Genomic DNA, 25,000 nt, shown 5'->3' with positions numbered 1-25,000 from the left:
AAATTAAAAGTATTACATACTTTAGCACTTCGCTTTTTTGTCTACTTGTTACCTAGTCTTACTAATGAATGGCCACGTACTACATTATAGCTGTTTGAAGAAGGCGCAATCAAATATATTTTGAGTGCCAAAATTTGGCTTGACGTTTTTGGCAGCGTTTTCTGGCAAGTTTCAATTGAAATTTTGTTTGTTCTTTGTTGTTCTTTTTAGCCGCTTTAAAATGAATAAGGACAGGTCCTAATGCCCTTCTATAGAAGCAGTGGTAATCGTAAATTTGTGGTAATATTAATTGATTCCTAATGGTATTTTTTTTACTTTGGTCGCATATTTTTTCTGGTGATTTATAAGTTATTTTTGTTTAGTTTTAGTTTTATCTGACGGTATATTGACTTTGTTATTAAATTTAGTTTTTAAGAGGGACATAAATTTTATGATGTAATTAGTGTTTGTTGTTGTTGTTGTTTGATTTTGCTGTTCGTCTTGACTCGCTTTCTTAATATTGACATATTACAGCAATCTAATGCATCAATTTTTACTCCACTGAGTTATTTGCTTTGGAGGCTATCTTACCGTTCATTCAGAAATTTTTGAAAAAGATTTGGGCTTTTTTGGGATTCGCAAAAAATAATATTTGGGTTTTTCTATCTCTTCCTCATTTGGTAGACAATTATGCCAAAATTGTGGATGGGCGGGTTCGGAACCTTATGTGCCATCGCACATTACCGAGCCGCCTTTTTCTTACTGCGTTTTCATCGAGAGAAAACACAGATTTTACGCGAGAAATGTGACACTGAATTAAGTGTCAGTGATAGCCAAAACCTGTCCAAAAACAGAAATGTCCATGTGGCAACCAGCAAACTTATTCTCGTTTTGAAATAGCATTAGATTAGATATTGCTTGGTTTTTGTCGACAAAAACACTGGTATTTTTCAACTTTTTAAAGTCCCTAGGCAAAATAAATATAGTTCTTAGAGGAAAGTTTTTCTCGCTTATTATACAAGGCTTAGTTGTCTTTATAAATTTTTCTTTTCAAGCATCAGTAGTAAGGTGTCTTGCTACTGGGCACGCAAGGGGGGGCATTTGGAGTTACTGGGTTGGCAACGGGGGGATATAAAGAACATTTTTTCAATTTTTTTAAAAACTTTTTGGCCTTTGGCAAGCCAAACGCCAAAAGATAAAAATAAAAACAAAAAAATCGTGGAGACCCCCCCCCCCCTGTTGCAAACCCATTAACACCCAAATTTCTACCCCCCCCCCCCCCGTAGCGTGCCCAATAAGACATATTTTTGACTAATTTGGTCATTTTTTGACGTTTTTGGTGTGAAAGGTTTGATCTGGATGTTAGTTGAGAAGAAGCACTGCTGTTTTAGTGGTTGTCATCTTGTCATTAGTCCAGTTGAGATATTCAATGAAAAAAACTGTGTCAATTTTTGGAGAAAATTTTTCTAAATTTTGAAGTTCTAAAACTGCATGAAATGCATTTTGCTCCGGGTTTCAAGTCTCAAAGATGATTTTTTGTTGACCTCATCTCACCTGGTGGACCTCATCATCGAAAAAAATCTTTGAGAAACTTTGGACAAAATTAAAAACTTTTAAAACTAAAAATGAATGAAATTCATTTTAACCTGGATTTAAAGTCTTAAAGATGATTTTTTTGTAGACCTCAACTCACCTGGTGGGCCTCATCATCGGATAAAACTGGGATAAATTTTGGGAGAACAGAAGGAATTTCGAGTAATCACAACGTTTTTCTTAGTATATAAAATTCTTAGTATATACTCATTTCCACTGTATATAAATTTATATACCATATCACAAAACTTAATCATCAATCACGGCTTACTAACTAGTTGAAAAAAAAACGTTGAGTGTTTGTTGCATTCCTCGTGTTGTTGCCATTTGTTAGTCTGGTCAATGTTTGTTTCACAATTTAGATGATCAATCATAAGAACAAAATATAGTAGTAAGTGAGTAGGTGAGTAATTGCTGCTGCTGCTGTTGTTTTTGTTGTTTTTGTTGTTGTAAGAACTATCTGAGTCACTGATCTATTTTTAGAATTAACTGTATGTTATGACTAACTTCTATAGTCATTGCCGAAAGTCATTTTACACGAGTAATTGTCGTATCTGATTGTGAATGCACAACCAATCGTCCGTCAGTGTCAATGAATTAATTCTGGATAAGTTTACATTTTGAACTGTCTGCATTGCGGGATGTTTTTTTTATAATTCAAAAATGTACTTATATAGCAATAGAGCAGACCTATAGGAGACAAAAAAATTCTTTTTTTCAAATTTTTTGCAACTTTTTGGCGTTTTGGCAAGCCAAACGCCATTTAATTTAAAGATCGAAAAAAATTTTGTGTCTCTCTCCCCCCCCCCGTTGCAAACCCAGTAACACCCAAATGCCCTCCCCCCATTGCGTGCCCAGTAAAACACATTTTTTTGACCAACTTGATCATTTTTTGACGTTTTTGGTGTGAATGTTAGTTGTGAAGTAGCACGGTTGTTTTTTGTGGTTGTAATCATGTCATTAGCCCAAGTGAGACTATTCAATGAAAAAAAAGTGAAAAACTTCAAGAATTTTGAAAGACTAAAATTGCATGAAATGCATTTTGCGCCAGGTTGCAGGCCTCAAAGATGATTTTTGTTGACGTCATCTCAACTGGTGAGCCTCATCATCGAAAAAAAAATGCATAAATTTTGGGAGAAATGAAAGATTTTCGAGTAGTCACAATGATCATCTTGTTATTTCCCCAGAGCTTAAAATTTTGGACAATATCACAAAACTTAGTCATCAATCAAGGCTTACTAACTTTTTGAAAAAATTGTTGATTGTTTGTTGCATTCCAATGCCTGTTGCCATTAGTCAGTCTACTCAATCGTTGTTTCACTATTTAATTGATCGATCAAAAGAGCAAAATAATGTAGTAACTAAGTAGGTGAGTAATTGCTGCTGCTGCTTTTTTGTTGTTGCTGTTGTTGCTGTTCTTGTTGTTGTTGTTATTTTTGTTGTTTTTGTTGTTGTTGTTGTTGCGTTGTTGTTGTTGTTGTTGTTGTTGTTGTTGTTGTTTTTGTTGTTGTTGTTGTTGTAAGAACTATCTGAGTCACTGATCTATTTTTAGAATTAACTGTATGTTATGACTAACTTCTATAGTCATTGCCGAAAGTCATTTTACACGAGTAATTGTCGTATCTGGTTGTGAATGCACAACCAATCGTCCGTCAGTGTCAATGAATTAATTCTGGATAAGTTTACATTTTGAACTGTCTGCATTGCGGGATGTTTTTTTATAATTCAAAAATGTACTTATATAGCAATAGAGCAGACCTATAGGAGACAAAAAAATTCTTTTTTTCAAATTTTTTGCAACTTTTTGGCGTTTTGGCAAGCCAAACGCAATTTAATTTAAAGATCGAAAAAAATTTTGTGTCTCTCTCCCCCCCCCCCCGTTGCAAACCCAGTAACACCCAAATGCCCTCCCCCCATTGCGTGCCCAGTAAAACACATTTTTTGACCAACTTGATCATTTTTTGACGTTTTTGGTGTGAATGTTAGTTGTGAAGTAGCACGGTTGTTTTTTGTGGTTGTAATCTTGTCATTAGCCCAAGTGAGTCTATTCAATGAAAAAAAAGTGAAAAACTTCAAGCATTTTGAAAGACTAAAATTGCATGAAATGCATTTTGCGCCAGGTTGCAGGCCTCAAAGATGATTTTTGTTGACGTCATCTCAACTGGTGAGCCTCATCATCGAAAAAAAAATGCATAAATTTTGGGAGAAATGAAAGATTTTCGAGTAGTCACAATGATCATCTTGTTATTTCCCCAGAGCTTAAAATTTTGGACAATATCACAAAACTTAGTCATCAATCAAGGCTTACTAACTTTTTGAAAAAATTGTTGATTGTTTGTTGCATTCCAATGCCTGTTGCCATTAGTCATTCTACTCAATCGTTGTTTCACTATTTAATTGATCGATCAAAAGAGCAAAATAATGTAGTAACTAAGTAGGTGAGTAATTGCTGCTGCTGCTTTTTTGTTGTTGCTGTTTTTGCTGTTCTTGTTGTTGTTGTTGTTGTTGTTGTTTTTGTTGTTGTTGTTGTTGTTGTTGTTGTTGTTGTTGTTGTTGTTGTTGTTGTTGTTGTTGTTGTTGTTGTAAGAACTATCTGCGTCATTGATCTAATTTAGAAATAACTGTATTTTATGACTAACTACTTTAGTCATTGCCGAAAGTCATTTTACACGAGTAATTGTCGTATCTGATTGTGAATGGACAACCAATCGTCCGTCAGTGTCAATGAATTAATTCTGGATAAGTTTACATTTTGAACCGTCTGCATTGGGTGGTGTTGGTAAAAGTTTTCAAAAAGGTTAAAATCCGTGACACAATCCAAGACAAAAAAAACAATTACAATAACAAAAACAGTGGTTTCAAGTTTGACCAAGAAACCACATTATCTTTAGCAGTGAATAATTAACTCAAAGCTAGAGTACACTTTGTGACAAGATAAAGACTGGACAATCAAAGCAATCTAGGAAAAAAAGGGTATAAGACATCGCGAAGAAAACGACGTTATCATCTTGCTTTCTCGGAGGATACAAACAGGAATTAATCAACTTAGGCTGTTAATAGAAATCACAGAAAAATTCTGAGAGCAGCACGCAGTTTTAGAAATTGTTGAGACTTTGTTTGAAGGAACACCTGAGTTCTTTTGACAGTTTCAAAAGAAATTGCACTATATTATCTGCAGCACTGAGCCAGTATTTGATACTAAGGAAATCAACTACACTTTGGCTTACAGTTTCCATGAGAATAACAGCTTTTGTAGAATTAAAGAACAACATTATCATGTTATTGCAGATTCAACCAAGTAACAGAGACTTTCAAAGAAATTGATTTAAAGCCGTTTTCGGTTCCTTGCCTATACACATGCTTCATACTTCTACTGGACAATTCACAATCTTTCAACGTCACTCATCACAGTGAAATTTTTTAGAAGTTGGAGCAAGCAGTCATTTGTAATCATCAACACCAGCTCGATTTATTTTTTTTGCAAACAGAATCTTACCAAATTGTACTTTTAACCGATTTTTATGTGTTTATCAGAACTGGTCCAATGCAGAATTCTCAAAAATTTGATCATAATTTTAGTGGATGTGGCTGCATGAATGTTGATAATGATAGTGTGAAAATTAATTTTTGATTTGATTTTAAAAATTAATACAACTTTTTCAAGATAAAGAAAAAAATCAAGGCATCCAGCTTCAAGAGAAAAAAAATACCACTAATTTATTTAAAAAATTGTTACTAAAAAACTCTAAAATTATTGTTTTGTATTACATCATATGGATAGCAAATCGTAATAAATCATCATCATTCATATACTGCATATATGGATTTATGCTTTATGTAAAAAAAATAACCAACATAAATACAAAGATTCCGCAAAGCTTTGAGTTTGGGTTCGTATTTGGGTACTCTGAGTTTTGGGTACTCTGAGGAATTCAACAACTTTTCTTTTTCTATAATTACAAATCAGTAGCCAATGATTACCCGATGATGTTGATATTGAGGCATTAACCCCCACAAAGCAATTGTCTGGCAGTCATGAAAAACTATCAGCTGCAAACACTCCGCGAAACTTGTGCGTCAGATAAAAACATTTTTCATTAAATACTTTATCTCAAAATTATCCATCAACCGGATATGTAATAACTGAGATTTTTGCGACTGTTCTTTCATAGTTAACGTAAAAAGTTGAACTTCGTTCTCCTGGGAATAAAATTTTAAAGTTGTCACCCAAAAGTGTTCCAAAAATGAGCTCGAATGAAATTGAAATGAAATTGATCATTTTGTTAATTCAGGATGAATGAAATCGTGTGAAGCCTCCTGTGTTGAAGTAAGGTCGAAGGCCAAAACAAAGTGAATTGGATAACCGGCTAGCGGAATGCCATGATCACCTTTATCAAGAAAATTGAGAGCTTGAAGCATGTTGAAGCAGACACGTTGATCTGAGGTTGTTGAAAAAGGTGTTCCAACAACCGGTAGTCCATTTCGATACATCACTTTTTCATTCAAATTGAATCTCTGGTAATGAAAAGGTTTCGTTCCGTTAGTTCCTAAATATGATTGATTTGTTGACATTGCAATAATTATTCTTCGAACCGGTTCTTACGAGAAGATGTCGTCTTGACTCCAAATGCGGTTGCCAGCAGTGGCAAATAAAGTTCTGGACAACACCTTGGTGTACCGATAGAGAGCTGGTGTTTTGAGCAAAGTTTTTTCAATAGCAGAAAGCGCATGATCAGCCACGGTCATTTTGCGCACGTAAAGAACTGCTTCAACCATGGAGACCTTCTGAATGAGATGCCAAAGGTAACACCATTGAAAAGATGTCTGTCCGAGGTCACTCTATCACTGGCCGGATTTCCAAGATAAAATTATTCCAGAGAGTCAGCGACTAAAATTCTTCGTGCAGCAACATCACTAGCTCTGTTGTCAATTTCATCAATTTTAGCCGGTTCGTCTTCATATTAATAGCCTTGACAAACTAACCAAGTGTTCTCGGCTGGTCTTTCGGATGAGAACTCTGTTTCTATGAAAGCCTTGTGTTCATATTTACCGTTTGTATTTGACAGTTTAACACCATTTGCTGAGACTGTACACTGTACAGTTCTCAAGTCATTGGTTCTCTTGATTTTACATTTCATTTCATGTAGAAATGTTTGCAAATCGATAAAGTTGTTCCTGTCGTCAACAACTTCGATTTCCAGCATTGGACAATCTGGTGAACATGATGGACCAAATTTTTGCGTGAAAGCATTGTCAAATGTGACGAAGAGAGGTGGCATTTCAAACAAGTCTAGAAACATGTGTGTTGCCTCTAATGGCACTAAATTAGTATTCATTTTTCCCCTTGGAAAAAAATGTGACCGACTTCACAGTAGCGGTCGTTTTTTGGGAATGATTTTTCGGGATTTGACAGGATCTTTCCGTTTCTGCTTTTTATGAACATTGCCCCACAAACACCTCCAAACTGGGCTCTTGAACCACCAATTTGTTCTTTACAATTTTCTTAACAGTTACTGGAGTGCTTAATTACGGCTTTTGTTTTTAGCGACGACGTCAATAATCTCTTCTGCCGCCTGTAGAAACAGTTCTCCTCCAATCTATTTAGCAGCAGGCCACAAAATTTTTGATCTACCGGTAAGCTTGTCCTAACAAATTTGCTCTATCAGCGGCTAAAGCTCCGGACCACCCACTACCTTGTTGACATTAATTTCTTGCAAAGTGTGGTGAAATTGATTGTTGTTGGTAGTATGCTTTCAATTAATTAATTTTCTAAAATTTAGAGATAGAATAACTTTTTCTGTTCCTGTAAATGGAACTAGTTTACCATTTTCGGGTCTCAATTGAACCTCAAAACAGTGAAAACTGTTTGACAGCACTTTTTCATATTCTAAATTGCTAAAAACTATTCTATGAGTTGGTGCAATATTACAAAGACTACCGTTTTTCAGGCGTTGTTTCGAATCAATGACACGAATTGAAGGAACTTTTGTGTCCACAATGTGTTGATACTCAGCTATGTTGCTGTATACAAATATCAGTTGGTTTCCTGCAAAAAGATCAAAAGAGTAATCGGCGACCAAAGCTTTTGCTTCTCCGTCACTCATTGCCAAATTGTCAAACGAATCTTTTTAGAGCCAATATGAGCGCCTGAGCCATCTTTGGTTCCTTCAAAGACCAGAATGCTTGGAATTTCTTTGTCAGGAAAAGTAATTCTTTCATTTATGTCAAAGAACAAAATCAAAAGCAATGCCATTTTATTGTACTGATGACTGAATATAGTTAGACCAGTCGCTGTGTTGATGGCTTTTATAAAGTGTTCCAAGTTTTCATAGATTCCAGCATTGATTAAAACCGTCACACTGTTGTGTTGATTTGAGACAGCATGAGATGAAAAATTTCTCTGATGGTTTTTGCAACCTTCAGAAGAATATTTTATGAATCGAGTGCTATTAATCTGGTTGATTCTGGACGGGAATTCGTATTTCACTCAAAACCATTCTGCAATCACCTGATTTCTTCATTAAAAATTTTTTTACGGTTGGCCAAAGTATTCTCTGGAAAAATGCTCATAAAAACTGATGGAACTAAATGTATGATGAACTCATTCAGGCTTTGTGAACGCTTTGCTATTGCCAGCAACTTTCAAAAATTCAAACTGATAGAACATGCACTGATTGGAATTTGATTCGAATCAATTAGGTTATATGTTGGAAGGATTATAGTTGGAATATTGTAAACTTCAAACATATCATTCTTAAACGTCTGTACATAACCTTTTCGGGAGGGTAAAACATTTTTTGATATTCTAACAAAATCACCGATTCAAAATTTGGTCGAACAACTAATTTCTATGACGCAATTGTTTTTAATGATAACAGATAAGGAACGTGTTTTTGGTGACTTTGTTCGGAACTAATTTGGATACACGGTTGATGCGTGAGTTTTTTCTTTGTACAATGTTTTTCAACTGAGAGATATATGAATATGTCCAATTTTATTCCAGATAACTTTAATTAAACTTTTTTAAATAGCGCATGTTCCTTTCACCAATTTCACTTTTCTCTTCACTGAAAGTTAAGTTTCAATGTCTGTCTTCTGACAAAGAGTTTTGAAAGCTCCCTTTAACTCTCTTCCAACATCCACTCAAACTTTTTTCGGCTGTTCGTGTTATTCATTTGCTTGAAGGCTTCAGATGTTGTTGTTGCATATTTCGATTTGAGTGGTTCAACGCGTAGATAGCATGAAAGACAGTCAACAGCAATCAATAAGTACTTAACACCTGCGTTTCGTTTGGAAAATTTGTTTGCAGAGGCCAGGTAGAGGGACCAAATTTCATCATTGTCATACGCAATAAGTTTCAAACGTTCGAATGTTTTTCGAAAACCTTTATATTTTGTGTGAGCCTTCTTGTTCGCTAGAAAATATTTCATTTTGCGGGGCTGCAATTTTGTGCTGTTTTAAAATTCGGAAGCTTCCACACGCAGCTGTTCCTTCTGTGTACATCACCTGCAGCAGCTTTTCTTCACTCGTCGTAAGATTCCCATTGTTTTTCCATCTGTACACTTGCTTCGTAAGGAGTTTCTTCCTCCTTTTGGTCAGTGTCACTGCTGCTTTCGTCTTCAGTGAGCTGTGTTCTGCTGCATTGTTGCTGTTTCTGGTAGTCGTGTTTTTGAGCTCTTAGAAAATTTGGTTGCTTTTGTTTCTGTATTCTCTTTACATTTTTGATCTTTTTGTTGCGGTTTCTGGATAGTTTTTCCTCATAGAGGTTTTAGCATTGCTGTTAATTACTTGTTCCTCCTTCTTTGTACCACTTTCATTAGTTCAGAGTAATCTGGACTGCCAATTTTCTTTGTTGGTTGCTGTAAATTGCACAAGAAAGCGAATGCGTTTATGTCAGTTGGACTGTTGTCAATGAATAACTTCTCGCCTTTGCCAATGAGCACACGATCACGATTAGATTTTTTGATATGATCTACAATGCATTCACATGTGGAGTATTTGGGAAGGGGCAAAAGAGGTGATAATGTTTTCAAGATTTGTACTGCAATTCTATATGATTATCCTATCCAATTTTCTTCAGCAACATCAACCGGGAATCTTTTTTTGACAGTTTTTTCTTGATATGAGCTTCAATTTATTCCTTTGATCGCATTGGATTTATAATTGACAGCTGTGCCAATTTTTGTTTAACGTCAGGGTCTTCTAAGATATGGGTTTGTTATGGTTGATTTTTTATATAGACTTTATTGAGAACTTAAAAAATTCGTGGGCACTTGCTCTTTCCTCCTCTTTATGATTGACTCAAATACCAGTCGCAAAACGAATAAAGAGCCAAACGAAGTCAAAAACTGTTTTGTTGAGTAGCTTCGCCTTTTTCTATCAAACCAAAATATTTTTAGGAAGAACAAACTTGAAAATGTTCTCATATTGCTCCAAATTATTAATGTGAACTTTCATGTGTCCTCTGATGACGTTATAAAGACATTCACGCAGTACCAATACACTATTTTCCTCAGAAGTATGGGAAAATTTCCTCAACTCAGGATAAGATAGAAGTAGCATTTGCTTCAGTATAAAGCACTTTTCTCTATCATTTAATAGGTGAGTTACATAGGGTTTGTCTGAACGTACGTAGAACACCGACGGTCCAAGCTGTGTAATTGTTGAGCAAAATTGTAGACAGTCAAAAGTTTTTGGATCGAGATCACTCAATAAGCGTCCAAATGTTTTTCTTGTTGCTATTTGTAAATTTTCTTTTAAAAATGAGTAAAATTCATTTGCTTCCCAAGTTAAGAAGAAATTCAACTTGCTTAACGTCACGTGGTGATTTGAAAAATATGATATGAGTTGTATTTAAATCTATTGTTCGTGACCATTTAATTTGCTGGTCAAAAATTGTGTTTAACATAAAAAACATTGGTGTTCTTGTGTCAACTGGCGGTAGCTAGATTGACAAACTCTTTGTCAAAAAAATTTTCTTCGCAAGACTTTTCAAAGATAAGCAAAAAATTTTCAGTATTTTGCAAAAACGCCAAGTTTGTTTTATTTTGATACAATGTTTGAATGCTGGCCAACTTGTAAGCTTATTGGTTGCATTTCATGTTTGAGAAAAAAATAGTTTTGTACTTTGGATAAAAGGTGCGTCCTGCTATTATTCTATAAGTTTAGTTTGTTTTACCACAACCGGATGGACCCACCACAGGCATGAAATCTTTCGCTTTTAGAGATTTTTTTATTCATAATCGATGGTTTGGTAAGATATATCCCACTCAATAGAATTGAAAACCAGCTAAGGTTTGCACACCAGTTGGTTTAAGCACAGTCAATTTAACAATGCAAAGATCTATTAGCAACAATATAGCAAAAACTTAAACAAAAAAAACTACCGACTGTGGTAACGTTATCTGTTTACAGAATTTTCAAGTAAACTTTTGACTACTTTTTTTCGAAAATAGTCTTTTGCACAACCTGATCGACTGTTACTTGATTCATCGCAAAGAAAATGAGTATAAAAGAAAAAATTGTTGTAAATTTTTTAATGTTTTAGTAGAACAATTCATAACAGATATGATTACTCAAAAATTTTTTCATGTGCGCCATGAAACACGTAGGTAATCTCGTAGTTTTTTCATAGTACATAATTTGTTGACTTTTTCCGTGTTTACGAGTTCTTGAACTTCCTCTGTTAGCACTTTATCATTTTTGTCTACTACTTGACCAGTTGGATAATTCAATAACAGTAGAAATTTCGGAGGCAAGACTGTGCCTTGACAATCCGACATTCTGTAGTCTCCACTGAATAAAGGATTCGATATAGAAATTCATGTGTGTAATCAAACGAATTTCCTCCTCAGTCAACCACATTTTAATTTTTCCAGGACGAATTAGAGTATACAACTTATTATCGTTGCTCCCTTGCAAATTGAAAGGCTCAGTGCCCCCTTCTTCGTGATCAAGGCGCAAATAGTCAAATTCGGTGACAAGGGTGTTTCCACTTTCCTCAATTCCTCACTCAATAGGATAGTTTTCAGAGTTCAACCATGTAATATTTTAGATAACCAAATAATTAAAATTTTCTGCGGATTCGCCATATCAGAAAATTTTGATGATGGAGAAAACGAAACACAATCGTTGTAATACTCGGTGTTAATACAACCACTTCTTTAACAAATAATTACCTTTTTACGACAAAAAACTTCAAAGTCCAACACAACTGTTTTACAGTTTAAAATTCCAACGAGTAATATATTTTTGAGTAAAAAGTTTTAATACACAAACAAAACAGGATTCCTGACATATGTCCGGTAAAACAACTAATAAGCTTCCAGGGAGGCATGTATTGGTATCCGGGTCCCTCAGCGAAGAGTTCTTTGATGACGTCACCAGCGTCAAGGAAAACTGCATGTAATCGTATAATTTTTGAGTTGCTTAGGTATGAATCTCAATAAGAGTGATCTACTCCAACAAGTCCTCCGTACGGTCGAAGTTTCAAAGCTTTGTCATTAACAAAGTTTTCATTTGGACTGAAGTGTTTCCTTGCAGCTAAAGGGTATGTCAGTCTCGCTGAATTCATTGGTTAAGTGGTGGCTAAAAACAAATACTTCTAATGAACATTCTTCAAACAGTGTCTACAAACGATTGGTTCATCAAGATGCTTTCTGAGTTAGATCAAAGCCGACCAAAAATTAAAAAAATAGACAAGGTATCTATTTTCTTTTGAAGGAATCAAATCAATCTAAATCAATGATGAAATTGCAGAATTTATTGTTTGCAGGAAATGAAGGTGTTTAAGGTAATGGTTAAGTTTCTTTTATTGTTGAAAAAACTCATTCCTGAAAATCATTCGCATCAAAAACACACTTGTCTGTTTTTCTGTTTGATTTCACTGGTGTGAACAAAATGTACTTTATGAGCAACAACAACTAAATTAGAAGCTTTTTGTTTATGCTGAAGAAGTTTTCCGGAAATATAAGAACAGGCGTGGATCACATTCATGTTTTAAAATCTCTGTTTACTTTAGATAAGGAAATAACATGTATCATAAAAAGTACAGACACTGAAGAATTATTCCCCTCGTCCATGTACATTAGTCTTTGTAGAACGCGAATATTTCTGGTACAATAACACAACGACTTCAAAACCGTATTCATCTTTACTCTCAGACCAGATTCCTTAAATTCCTTATAATATAAACAAAATTTTGGTATATTGTCTTATTTAGGAATAGTTGAAACAAAATAATTTGGCACCTGATAACTAATTTGAATAAATACTCTTCAAATTACGTTAACAGTAATATTCTCAAATTTCTCCTACCCTTTTCTTTTAACGGTGTATTTTTTGGGATTTTTAGCAGTCTCCGACAAATTATTCAAGTCAAGTTATAGTTGTGAAAACAGAAGTAGTTGTTATTGACTTCCTGAAATATTTTCAAAGGCAGTCATACTGAAAGAAAAATTGTCTATCATTACTGGAGCAATTGCTTAAGAGATCCTTGTTTACGAGAACAATTGCTTAGGAGAACATATAGTTATTGTCCAGCAAAATCATCAGGATGAAGAATGGAAAACTGTGAAACACATGACATTACCTGTTGTTATTTTTGATTTTTTTCAATCTTTTAGATTCGGAAAAGTTTCACTTAAGGGAGCTAATATAAACTCTCGAGTTTGTAGCTTGTTATACGCGTGAGCTTACTTTAGACTCGAACATTCTGGGACATGACATTAGAATAGTTTTCTATGATTACGATGTTCAAGAGATTACATCTATGTAAATCAAGACGAATATTGGCAGAAAATCCCAGCTATCGAAAACTTTTGGAAAATCCCAGCTATCATTGAAAATCGAGATTCGAAAACCATCAACTTTGAAACTTCGATAACGTCTAGAGCAATAACAACAAGTTTAAGCAAAACACCCGAATTAATTAGGCTTGTGGCAACAAACAGTCTTGAAAGGCCACCTGTCAGCTTTTGTTCGGCTCCAAAAAAGCGTAAACTCCAACTGAGTCTTTTAAAAAACTCAAACAGTTTTAACCTTGTGTGTTGAAATAGCTAAGTTTAACAAACTACTAATACTCCAAAATAATTAAAAATTCCTTTTGATTTTCTGTTGATTTCTCTATTTTCCACTCATTTGATGGTTAAAAGTATCATCAAGGAACAAAGTTCAACTTCCGTGGTGATAAAAGTTGAACATTTTTTACTGGTTTTATTCAATCTTTCATCCAAATAATATGTATCTGATAGATCAAACAAAAGACATAAACAGATGATATGTTGTCCTAATGTCTGGGTCCTTATTGTAGTGTCTTAAGTTTTTACACAAGCAAGTACATGATGTTTTTCTGTGCAGGAAATATGGTGAAAAAATCGGAGAAGGAACAATCGTTAACCACTGATATAATTTGTTTATAAAAAAAACTTCAACCGAAATTCGAACAATTTCCAATAGGTCTGCTCTATTGCTATATAAGTACATTGTTGAATTATAAAAAAAACAACGCGCATTGCAGACAGTTCAAAATGTAAACTTATCCAGAATTAATTCTTTGACACTGACGGACGATTGGTTGTGCATTCACAATCAGATACGACAATTACCCGTGTAAAATGACTTTCGGCAATGACTATAGAAGTTAGTCATAACATACAGTTAATTCTAAAAATAGATCAGTGACTCAGATAGTTCTTACAACAACAACAACAACAACAACAACAACAACAACAACAACAACAACAACGACAACAACAACAACAACAACAACAAAAACAACAGCAGCAGCAGCAGCAGCAATTACTCACCTACTCACTTACTATATTTTGTTCTTATGATCGATCATCTAAATTGTGAAACAAACAGTGAGCAGACTAACAAGTGGCAAAAACACGAGGAATGCAACAAACACTCAACGTTTTTTTTTTCAACTAGTTAGTAAGCCGTGATTGATGATTAAGTTTTGTGATATGGTATATAAATTTATATACAGTGGAAATGAGTATATACTAAGAATTTTATATACTAAGAAAAACGTTGTGATTACTCGAAATTCCTTCTGTTCTCCCAAAATTTATCCCAGTTTTATCCGATGATGAGGCCCACCAGGTGAGTTGAGGTCAACAAAAAAATCATCTTTAAGACTTTAAATCCAGGTTAAAATGAATTTCATTCATTTTTAGTTTTATAAAGTTTTTAATTTTGTCCAAAGTTTCTCAAAGATTTTTTTCGATGATGAGGTCCACCAGGTGAGATGAGGTCAACAAAAATTTATCTTTGAGACTTGAAACCCGGAGCAAAATGCATTTCATGCAGTTTTAGAGCTTCAAAATTTAGAAAAAATTTTCTGCAAAATTTTTCAATTTTTTTCATTGAATATCTCAACTGGACTAATGACAAGATGACAACCACTGAAACAGCAGTGCTTCTTCCCAACTAACATCCAGATCAAACCTTTCACACCAAAAACGTCAAAAAATGACCAAATTGGTCAAAAATATGTCTAACTGGGCACGCTACGGGGGGGGGGGGGCGTTGGGGGTGGGGGGAGGGGGGTAGACATTTGGGTGTTAATGGGTTTGCAAAGGGGGGTTGGGGGTCTACACTTTTTTGTTTTTATTTTTATCTTTTGGCGTTTGGCTTGCCAAAAGGCCAAAAAGTTTTTAAAAAATTTGAAAAAGTTCTTTGTATCCCCCCGTTGCAAACTCAGTAACACCCAAATGCCCCCCCTCCCGTTGCGTGCTCAGTAAGACACCTTACTACTTGCATCTTCCGAGAAAAACGTTTGCAACCCGGGCCGAGGAATTTGGCCAAAATTATGTAAGATCAGCGGCAACTAGCGTTGACAAGTGCGAAAATTGACCGCAATTTTCTTACATAATTTTGCGTTGAATGCGTTTAATTTGAAGACAAAAGTTCAACGCATTCAACGCAAAATTATGTAAGTAAATTGTGGTGAAATTTCCGACTTGACAACGCTAGTTGCCGCTAATCTTACATATTTAGCGTTGAATTTAGCGTAGATCTTACATATTTAGCACTGAATTTAGCGTAGATCTTACATAATTAGCGTTTAATTTAGCGTAGATCTTACATATTTTTGCGTTGAAGGTATCGCTGATTTTACAAAAAATCAAAGCGTCCACTTGAACTATTAACCTCCAGTTGCGTATGGGACTCGAAGTGCTGACCTCCTGTATGCTCGTCTCCTCTTCTACCATTGTGCCACAGAATCTTGGTTTTCTTAAGAGCCGCAGTTCTTATAAAGCGTAGATCTTACATATTTTGCGTTGAATTTAGCGTAGATATTACATATTGTGAGTTGATTTTGCGTAGTATTTAACTTAGCATATTCAACGCATTTACCATGTGAGGCGTACTGGTAAAAATTTAAATTTTTTTAAAAGTTTTGAAAAAAATTTGAATTCCTAAAATGGTCTGAAATGGTTTTTGCACCGTAAGAGAGCACTCAATGGTTTATTTTTTGCTGACTTCATTTTTCTCACTTGTGCAGTATAGGGGTCGAAACAGTAAAAAAATAATTTTTCGAAAAACTTGAAAAATTTGAAATTGTAACATGGTCTGAATTGGTTTTTGCACTCACTAAAAATGTTTTTTTCTGACCTCATGTTTCTCACCTTTGCATCATACGGTTCGAAACAGTGAAAAATATTGATTTTTGGAAAAAAAAACTTGAAAAAATTCTGAAATTGTAAAATGGTCTGAAATGGATTTTGCACTATAAAATAGCACTAAAAAGTGATCTTTTTGCTGACTTCACTTTTCTCACCTGTGCAATATAGTGGGCCGAAACAAAAAAAATAATTTTTTGAAGAAACTTGAAATATTTGAAATCGTAAAATGGTCTGAATTAGCGTATAGGGGTCGAAACAGTGAAAAAATGACTTTTCAAAAAAAATTTGAAAAAATTTGAAATCGCAAAGTGGTCTGAAATGGAATTGAAAGATTAGCGTTGAATGCGTTGAATTTATGTAAGATCAATGCTAAATTCATCGCTAAATGTGAAAGATCTACGCTAAAATTCAACGCTAAATATGTAAGATCTACGCCAAAATTCAACGCAAAATTATTTAAGATTAGCGTTGAAGGCGTTGAATTTATGTAAGATCAATGCTAAAATTCAACGCTAAATATGTAAGATCTGCGCCAAAATTCAACGCAAAATTATTTAAGATAAGCGTTGAATGCGTTGAATTTATGTAAGATCAACGCTAAATTCAACGCTAAACATGTAAGATCTACGCTAAAACTCAACGCTGAATATGTAAGATCTACGCCAAAATTCAACGCAAAATTATTTAAGATAAGCGTTGAATGCGTTGAATTTATGTAAGATCAACGCTAAATTCAACGCTAAACATGTAAGATCTACGCTAAAATTCAACGCTAAATATGTAAGATCTATGCCAAAATTCAACGCAAAATTATGTAATATTAGCGTTGAATGCGTTGAATTTATGTGAGATCTACGCTCGGGCGTAGATCTTACATAAATTCAACGCATTCAACGCCAATCTTACATAATTTTGCGTTTTTTAGCGTTGACACCTCGGCCCGGGAAACTTTTAACAATGAATTGGCTTTCGACTGCATTAATAAGCCGCATAAGTTATGTAAAAGTTCCCAATTGTATCGATATTGTTATTGGTTTGTCTGTATCTCAAAGTTGTGTTTTTGTCTTTAAGGTTTGATCCATCTAATTTGTATTTGCTACAACTGATTTTGGGCAAATTTAAGGGATGGAGTTGAAGATCTACAGTTTAAAGTAATCAGATTCCTGTTTCAGCAACGAAACTCCAAATCAGCCCTCGCCAATAAATCATGACACCGCTGGCATAATGAGGTAAGTATTCATCAAAAAATATGTTTGTTCGGTAACAGAAATTGACTTTCTCACGCAATTTTACTTTTTTCGTTTTATCGCATTTCCATGCAAAATGGAACGGAAACACAAAACTTGAGTAGAAGTTTTCAACTTCTGCGTTAATTTTTGTTTCCCAGGATAACTTGCATTTTTCGATCACTATTTTATTAACTGAGAAGCCAACATGATGTAACTAAAAGCTCCTTTCGTATGGTCTTATGCTGGTAGGTTTTTTGTCAAACATTTTTCCCGCATTGAATGACGATTTGAAATTTTTAACAGCACTTTTGCTTAGCTAGCCCAACAGCTCAGCTATTTTACGAACACAAATTTGAGGCCAATTTTCAGCTCAATACTTTGAACTCCATTATGTGATACAAAACACTTTTAAGCATGTCAAACGGATAATTATAATAGGACAAATACTGCAAAAATGATGGCAGACACAACGCACTATGGTGAGCACTATACTGTTTCAATGGGCTTTATACCTAAAAAGTATTCGAAACATTGACTCATAAGAAAAGACAAGAGAACGCAAAACTGGTTTAAAAAACAATGCTTGCAAACCATAACTGCTTTTCTTAATAATTGTGCTATTTTTTAATATTGGTTTAAGTTTTCAAACACTATCGTGAACAACGAAAAAAAGAACAAAATAAACTCTTCTGACCAGCACAATGTTGTTTACTCAAATCTTGTTTTCCTTTCCATATCAATTGTCAAAGTACTGGAGTCACCCTCAGTGTAGTTTTGTGCTGAAAATTGATTTGGAATTTTTGCTTTTTAATGTTAAAGGGCTACAGCAGCTTTTGATTGGTTTTCCTCTAAACACTCACATAATAGGGACATCTGAAGTACCTTTTTACTCAAAAAGACTGAATATTGTGTTAACAGTCAGTATTCAATAAGTATGACGACAAGATGATTTTGTCAATTCATTTTGTAGTTTGCCGAAATTACCAAACAAACTATAAACTTGAGTACCGCAAGATTAACACGTAGGTAAAACCAAAAAATAGATAGAAGAAAAAATGAACAATAGGAGAAATCATTAATGAGTCGAACTCCTCAGAGATTGCAATGATGAACAAATAAATAAAAAACCGCGAAAAAAAGAATTGAAAGAAAATTCTGTGAAAAACCAAAGACACCATTAAATTTTATTTGCACAACCCAAAAACTTTGAGTTGAAAAAAAACAGATTTTTCTGCCAACTCAAGTCAATTAGAGCATGTGTCGTTTGGACCGATGCTGAATTTTTCAAATTTTTTAAAAGATCAGTTTGCAGGATAGTAGAACAAAGTTGATAAAAATTATCTTTGTAATATGCTCAACAACATTTTTTTGTGCCATACATCTTTAAAGAAATTAGTTTTTTCTTTTGATTTGCTTAGTTTTAGTTTTCAAATTTAATCCAGTTATTTCAGTTTTTGAGATCTTTTGAGACGTTTTAAGTTTCTGTCCCACACATTTTTTTGTTCTTACAAGCTAATAATTTTGGCGTAAACTTTTACCACAACAGAGTCTTATTACCCCCTCATATGATGATTACTATTTTGCTTTGAAGTATTCTGACCTCGGGTTTATAAATATATTTAATTCGACTTGATGTAGTTCTGCTCCACAAGAACACGAACTTGTAAAAAAATATGTGATGAAGACTTTTAGTGTATTTGCATAATGCATTCAGTGGAACTTCTTTCCGCTTTACCCTAAAAACAAATATAATAGAATATCCCAAGCACTGACCTTTGTTTTGCTTAACTTTAAATGTCTACATTTACAATTGTGAAGATCCATTTGCTGAGTTGAAAACTATTTTCTTTGTCCTATGCATTTGTGCTACTGCGGGATGTTGCAAGCGGCAATCTTTTCAATTGATAATTTCAATCTTTACAAGAGCAAATTTGTTTTAAAAGTCTGAGAAAAAGAGTACTGTTTCCGGGGTACTGTTTTTCCACTGTACTTCCCTGGTATTGCTTTTGATGATTCTATAAAAAAAAGAAACTTCATTGTGTACAGCTTGAAAATAAGTTATCCTATAAGATTTCAAAGATTGTAAAAAGTCCATGATCATTGATATAACTTCTGATTAGAATTAGTAATAGAAATTTGTCAAACTTTGAGTTGAAAAAAACAGATTTTTCTGCCAACTCAAGTCAATTAGAGCATGTGTCGTTTGGACCGATGCTGAATTTTTCAAATTTTTTAAAAGATCAGTTTGCAGGATAGTAGAACAAAGTTTATAAAAATTATCTTTGTAATATGCTCAACAACATTTTTTTGTGCCATACATCTTTAAAGAAATTAGTTTTTTCTTTTGATTTGCTTAGTTTTAGTTTTCAAATTTAATCCAGTTATTTCAGTTTTTGAGATCTTTTGAGACGTTTTAAGTTTCTGTCCCACACATTTTTCTGTTCTTACAAGCTAATAATTTTGGCGTAAACTTTTACCACAACAGAGTCTTATTACCCCCTCATATGATGATTACTATTTTGCTTTGAAGTATTCTGACCTCGGGTTTATGAATATATTTAATTCGACTTGATGTAGTTCTGCTCCACAAGAACACGAACTTGTAAAAAAATATGTGATGAAGACTTTTAGAGTATTTGCATAATGCATTCAGTGGAACTTCTTTCCGCTTTACCCTAAAAACAAATATAATAGAATATCCGAAGCACTGACCTTTGTTTTGCTTAACTTTAAATGTCTACATTTACAATTGTGAAGATCCATTTGTTGAGTTGAAAACTATTTTCTTTGTCCTATGCATTTTTGCTACTGCTGGATGTTGCAAGCGGCAATCTTTTCAATTGATAATTTAAATCTTTACAAGAGCAAATTTGTTTTAAAAGTCTGAGACAAAGAGTACTGTTTCCGGGGTACTGTTTTTCCACTGTACTTCCCTGGTATTGCTTTTGATGATTCTATAAAAAAAGAAACTTCATTGTGTACAGCTTGAAAATAAGTTATCCTATAAGATTTCAAAGATTGTAAAAAGTCCATGATCAGTGATATAACTTCTGATTAGAATTAGTAATAGAAATTTGTCAAACTTTGAGTTGAAAAAAACAGATTTTTCTGCCAACTCAAGTCAATTAGAGCATGTGTCGTTTGGACCGATGCTGAATTTTTCAAATTTTTTAAAAGATCAGTTTGCAGGATAGTAGAACAAAGTTTATAAAAATTATCTTTGTAATATGCTCAACATCAATTTTTTGTGCCATACATCTTTAAAGAAATTAGTTTTTTCTTTTGATTTGCTTAGTTTTAGTTTTCAAATTTAATCCAGTTATTTCAGTTTTTGAGATCTTTTGAGACGTTTTAAGTTTCTGTCCCACACATTTTTCTGTTCTTACAAGCTAATAATTTTGGCGTTAACTTTTACCACAACAGAGTCTTATTACCCCCTCATATGATGATTACTAATTGGCTTTGAAGTATTCTGACCTCGGGTTTATAAATATATTTAATTCGACTTGATGTAGTTCTGCTCCACAAGAACACGAACTTGTAAAAAAATATGTGATGAAGACTTTTAGTGTATTTGCATAATGCATTCAGTGGAACTTCTTTCCGCTTTACCCTAAAAAGAAATATAATAGAATATCCGAAGCACTGACCTTTGTTTTGCTTAACTTTAAATGTCTACATTTACAATTGTGAAGATCCATTTGTTGAGTTGAAAACTATTTTCTTTGTCCTATGCATTTGTGCTACTGCGGGATGTTGCAAGCGGCAATCTTTTCAATTGATAATTTCAATCTTTACAAGAGCAAATTTGTTTTAAAAGTCTGAGAAAAAGAGTACTGTTTCCGGGGTACTGTTTTTCCACTGTACTTCCCTGGTATTGCTTTTGATGATTCTATAAAAAAAAGAAACTTCATTGTGTACAGCTTGAAAATAAGTTATCCTATAAGATTTCAAAGATTGTAAAAAGTCCATGATCAGTGATATAACTTCTGATTAGAATTAGTAATAGAAATTTGTCAGAAATTGAAACAGTTTTGTTCAGTTTTTGCAAGAAAAAATTTTAAAATTTCCAGTGATATATATTTTAACCCAGTTTGTATCTTACAAAAATTGTATTTATTCTCACACCTTTTCATCAATTGTTTCGGCTATAACAAACAATTGATCACATTTTGATGATGCAACTTGTAAGCAATTGATCAACAGTAAAAAAAATCTAAATCAGCGCCGCTTCTCGGCTTTGACTTGAGATTTTTCCCCCTTCAATCTGTCCCGCCACTGTTGCCACACAAACAGTGGTGAGTATTGAAAGTTGTGTAACGTTCTAAACAATAACCCAATGGAGCAAAGTCGTAGTAACAAACGTGACTCCAATATGATGTTAGACACAACGCACTATGATGAGCACTATACTGTTTCAAAGGGCTTCATAACTGGAAAAAAAATTAAAAATTTAACTCATAAGAAACAAAAAGAAACATAAAAGTGGTTTAAAAGATATTGTTTGGAAACCGAAAACTGCTCTAATAAATAATTGCTCTATTTTTTATTGATTTAAGAGGCAGGTTTCCAATGCCATCGTGAAAAACGAAAGCTAGCACAAAATAAACTCGTCACGCCATTTGAAGGACTACAATGTTGCTTACCCAAATCTTGCTTTTGTTTCCCTATCAGTTGCCAAAGTATTGGAACCTTCAGCGTCGTTTTTTTTGCAGAAAAATAATTCGGAAATTTTGTTTTTCATGCACTCAGTTAAAGGACTACAGCAGTTTTGATAGGTTTTCACAAAAAAGACTAAACATTTTGTTGACACTGAAATTTTTGGACAAAAAATGCAGTGACAAGTGTCAGTACTCAATCAGTATGACAACAAGATACTTTTTTCAATGCTTTTTTGTAGTTTGATAAAGATACCAAACAAACATCCAGAACCATCACGATAGTTGAATACCGCAAGATCCACACTTAGGTAAACTAAAATATAGATAGAGGCAAAAAATAACCAGTAGGAGCAATCATCAATGAGTCTAACACTTCAGAGAACACAAGGAGAAACAAATACGGGAAAAATGCATAAAAAAAAATCGAAAAACCAATTCATAAAAAAGAATCGAAAGAATCGAGAAACTCTGTGAAAAACCAAGGACACCAATCATTTTTACTTTTACAATCCAAACTCTTTGAGTTGAAATAAACAGATTTTTCTGCAATCTTTAGTCCATTAGAGCATGATTGGACCGATAAGGCATTTATCAATTTTTTCAATAGATATGTTTGCTGGATAATAGAACAAAGTTCTTACTAAATTTTAAAATGTCAATAAAATAATAAATATTATTGTAATATGCTCATTATCATTTTCGTGCTATACAACATTGAATATTTTTGTTGTTTTCTGCTCACTTTTAGTTTCCAAATCCAATCCAGTCACTTTTAAAGACGTTTTGAAATTTTGTCCAAATCACCTTTTCTGTTTTTACAAGTTAATAATTTTGCGTGAACACTTACCAATAAAATGCTTGTTACCTCGCATATGATTATTACTATATTGTTTTTAAGAATTATGACATCAGGTCAGTGAAAATAATTAACTGAAAGAAGCATTGACTTGATGTAGTTCAATTACCCAGAAATAAGAACCTTTAAGACAAATTTATGTGCTGAAAAAGTTCAAAAGTTTAGTGTATTCGTATAATGCAGTCAGTGGAGCTTCTAAATTATTATAGGACTTAATCCGCAGACATTTAAGGACTTTTTGATAATTAGTGCGGCCATCCGCACTCAGAAACAATTTTACCTTCAACAACAAAACTATACTAATGAAAATCGTTTTGCAGTGTTGAAATCCGAGCACTGTAGATTTTCTGTCAATGAAAAAATGGAGTGACCATTGTCAATTACAACAGGTTATAAGTTCTGCACATTTATCATGACATCCCGGGTGGCTCATCATACAAAATTTTTAGTAGTCACACTAGGTCATATATGATTCTTAGTAATCATACTAGATCACATATGATTTGTATGAAATCTTGTTAGTCATACAAGGGTCATATATGGTTTCTAGCAATCATTCAGTGATCGTACAAAAAAATCAAAGCTTAAAAACTGTTTAAATTTCATTTTCTATCGAGGTTGAAAAAATTTCTCGGAATTTATACAAGGCCATATATGACACAAAAACGTTGACTGGTGCCACAAATTCCCAATAATATTCCCTAATAATGTAATTAGAGGATATGTCAAATGAATATATAACATTTGCTATCCACATTTAATTCTTTGTAAGCAGTAAAAGAATAACTTTGTAATTTGGACATATTCACAAAACAATTTTGAGGTTAAGTGCTCAAAATTTTTTCTTCATATCTTATAAATGAGCATTTATAGGTATTAACTGGCTTCAGAGAGTAGCAGATATTTAGTTATGTAGTTGGACTTATTATTTTATTTAGTGCCTAACTTTGCAAATGATATTGCTAGTTAGGGTCTTTTGGCGGATCACAAAGTGATCCCGGGGAATCACAAAAGTGATACCTAAACGAATAAACTTTAAAAAATATATAAATGGAAAATGATTTATGAGACATAGATGTATGATTTTTGGTAATCATACTAGGACCATATATGACTTACTGGTAATCATACGAGGATCATGTATGATTTCTTAGTAGTCATACAAGGATCGTACTAGCAAATACGTTATGATTTGTATGACATCATACATGATCTACTAAGAAGTGGCGACCCGGGATTATAAACTTGTGTGGAGCTTAATTGTAATCCCAGGTCGAGGTTTTTGTTTGTCCTCGTTTATGGCAAAGAAAATTTTTGAACCACATCGACCAATATTCAAGTTCTAATAATTTTTTTGTCGCCGAGCTTCAATGGCTTAATTGTTGCCAAACAATCTTTCTCACTTAGACGTAAATTTTGTTCGATATCATATGTTCATCTACAATATTTTCATCTTGAATAAAATGATGAAAATAAAATGCTCATCTATTGACCTTAACACCAATATTCATTGAAGTACATGATATTCTATTCTACTACAATATATAATATCTATATTGAATTGAATTTCCCTAATTTCAATAGTCGCACATTTTGGCTCAGTGTTATTCGTTAGCTCAACTGTACTAAATTTCCCGAGTAGTGACTTTTCAAAGACGGGTTTAACAAAACTTTGGTTCTAATAATTGAGAAAAGAGTATCTTTCAGTTCCTTAACCTGTAATCTGAGCGAAGAAAAGTGCAAATTTTAATCGGTAATTCTCGCACACAATTTTCAGGAAACGTGGCTACAGTTTCCCTAAATACTTGCTCAATTTATTCAACAAAACAAGTTGGAGTTTTTGTAAATAAGTGGGATGCGCAACAGAAGTACTCAAAAACTGTATTTCATATCAAAGAGCATTCTTCGTTCCTACGGCACTGCTGCGTGGTCACATCAACTCTGAGAGATATCAACATTAAACGCAATGCTAACATGAGCAAAAAGAAAAACAAAAATATCCAAAATTGGCATCAGAAAGGATTTTCCACCAAATGTATAATTTTCAAG

The 25,000-nt window shown here is 33.7% G+C and overlaps 2 protein-coding genes across 2 annotated transcripts in view; one reads left to right on the top strand and one right to left on the bottom strand.

Annotated features, from left to right (window-relative positions):
* LOC142356726 (S-formylglutathione hydrolase-like) overlaps nucleotides 1-25,000 on the bottom strand; it is a 341,513-nt gene that overhangs the window by 287,772 nt on the left and 28,741 nt on the right. The gene's annotated exons all lie outside the window — the stretch shown is intronic.
* Nucleotides 1-25,000, top strand: part of LOC142335134 (uncharacterized) — an 89,592-nt gene that overhangs the window by 60,165 nt on the left and 4,427 nt on the right. The window contains exon 8 of the mRNA XM_075383498.1: nucleotides 17,378-17,434. Within this exon, the coding sequence (XP_075239613.1) occupies nucleotides 17,378-17,434 (57 nt within the window). The remainder of the gene's footprint in view (nucleotides 1-17,377; nucleotides 17,435-25,000) is intronic.

This window comes from Convolutriloba macropyga, chromosome 2 (assembly GCF_964194025.1).
Source record: "Convolutriloba macropyga chromosome 2, txConMacr16.3, whole genome shotgun sequence".
Classification (NCBI taxonomy): Eukaryota; Metazoa; Xenacoelomorpha; order Acoela; family Convolutidae; genus Convolutriloba; species Convolutriloba macropyga.
The sequence above is the reverse complement of the archived record's forward strand: the minus strand, read 5'-3'. Positions and strand labels throughout refer to the sequence as shown.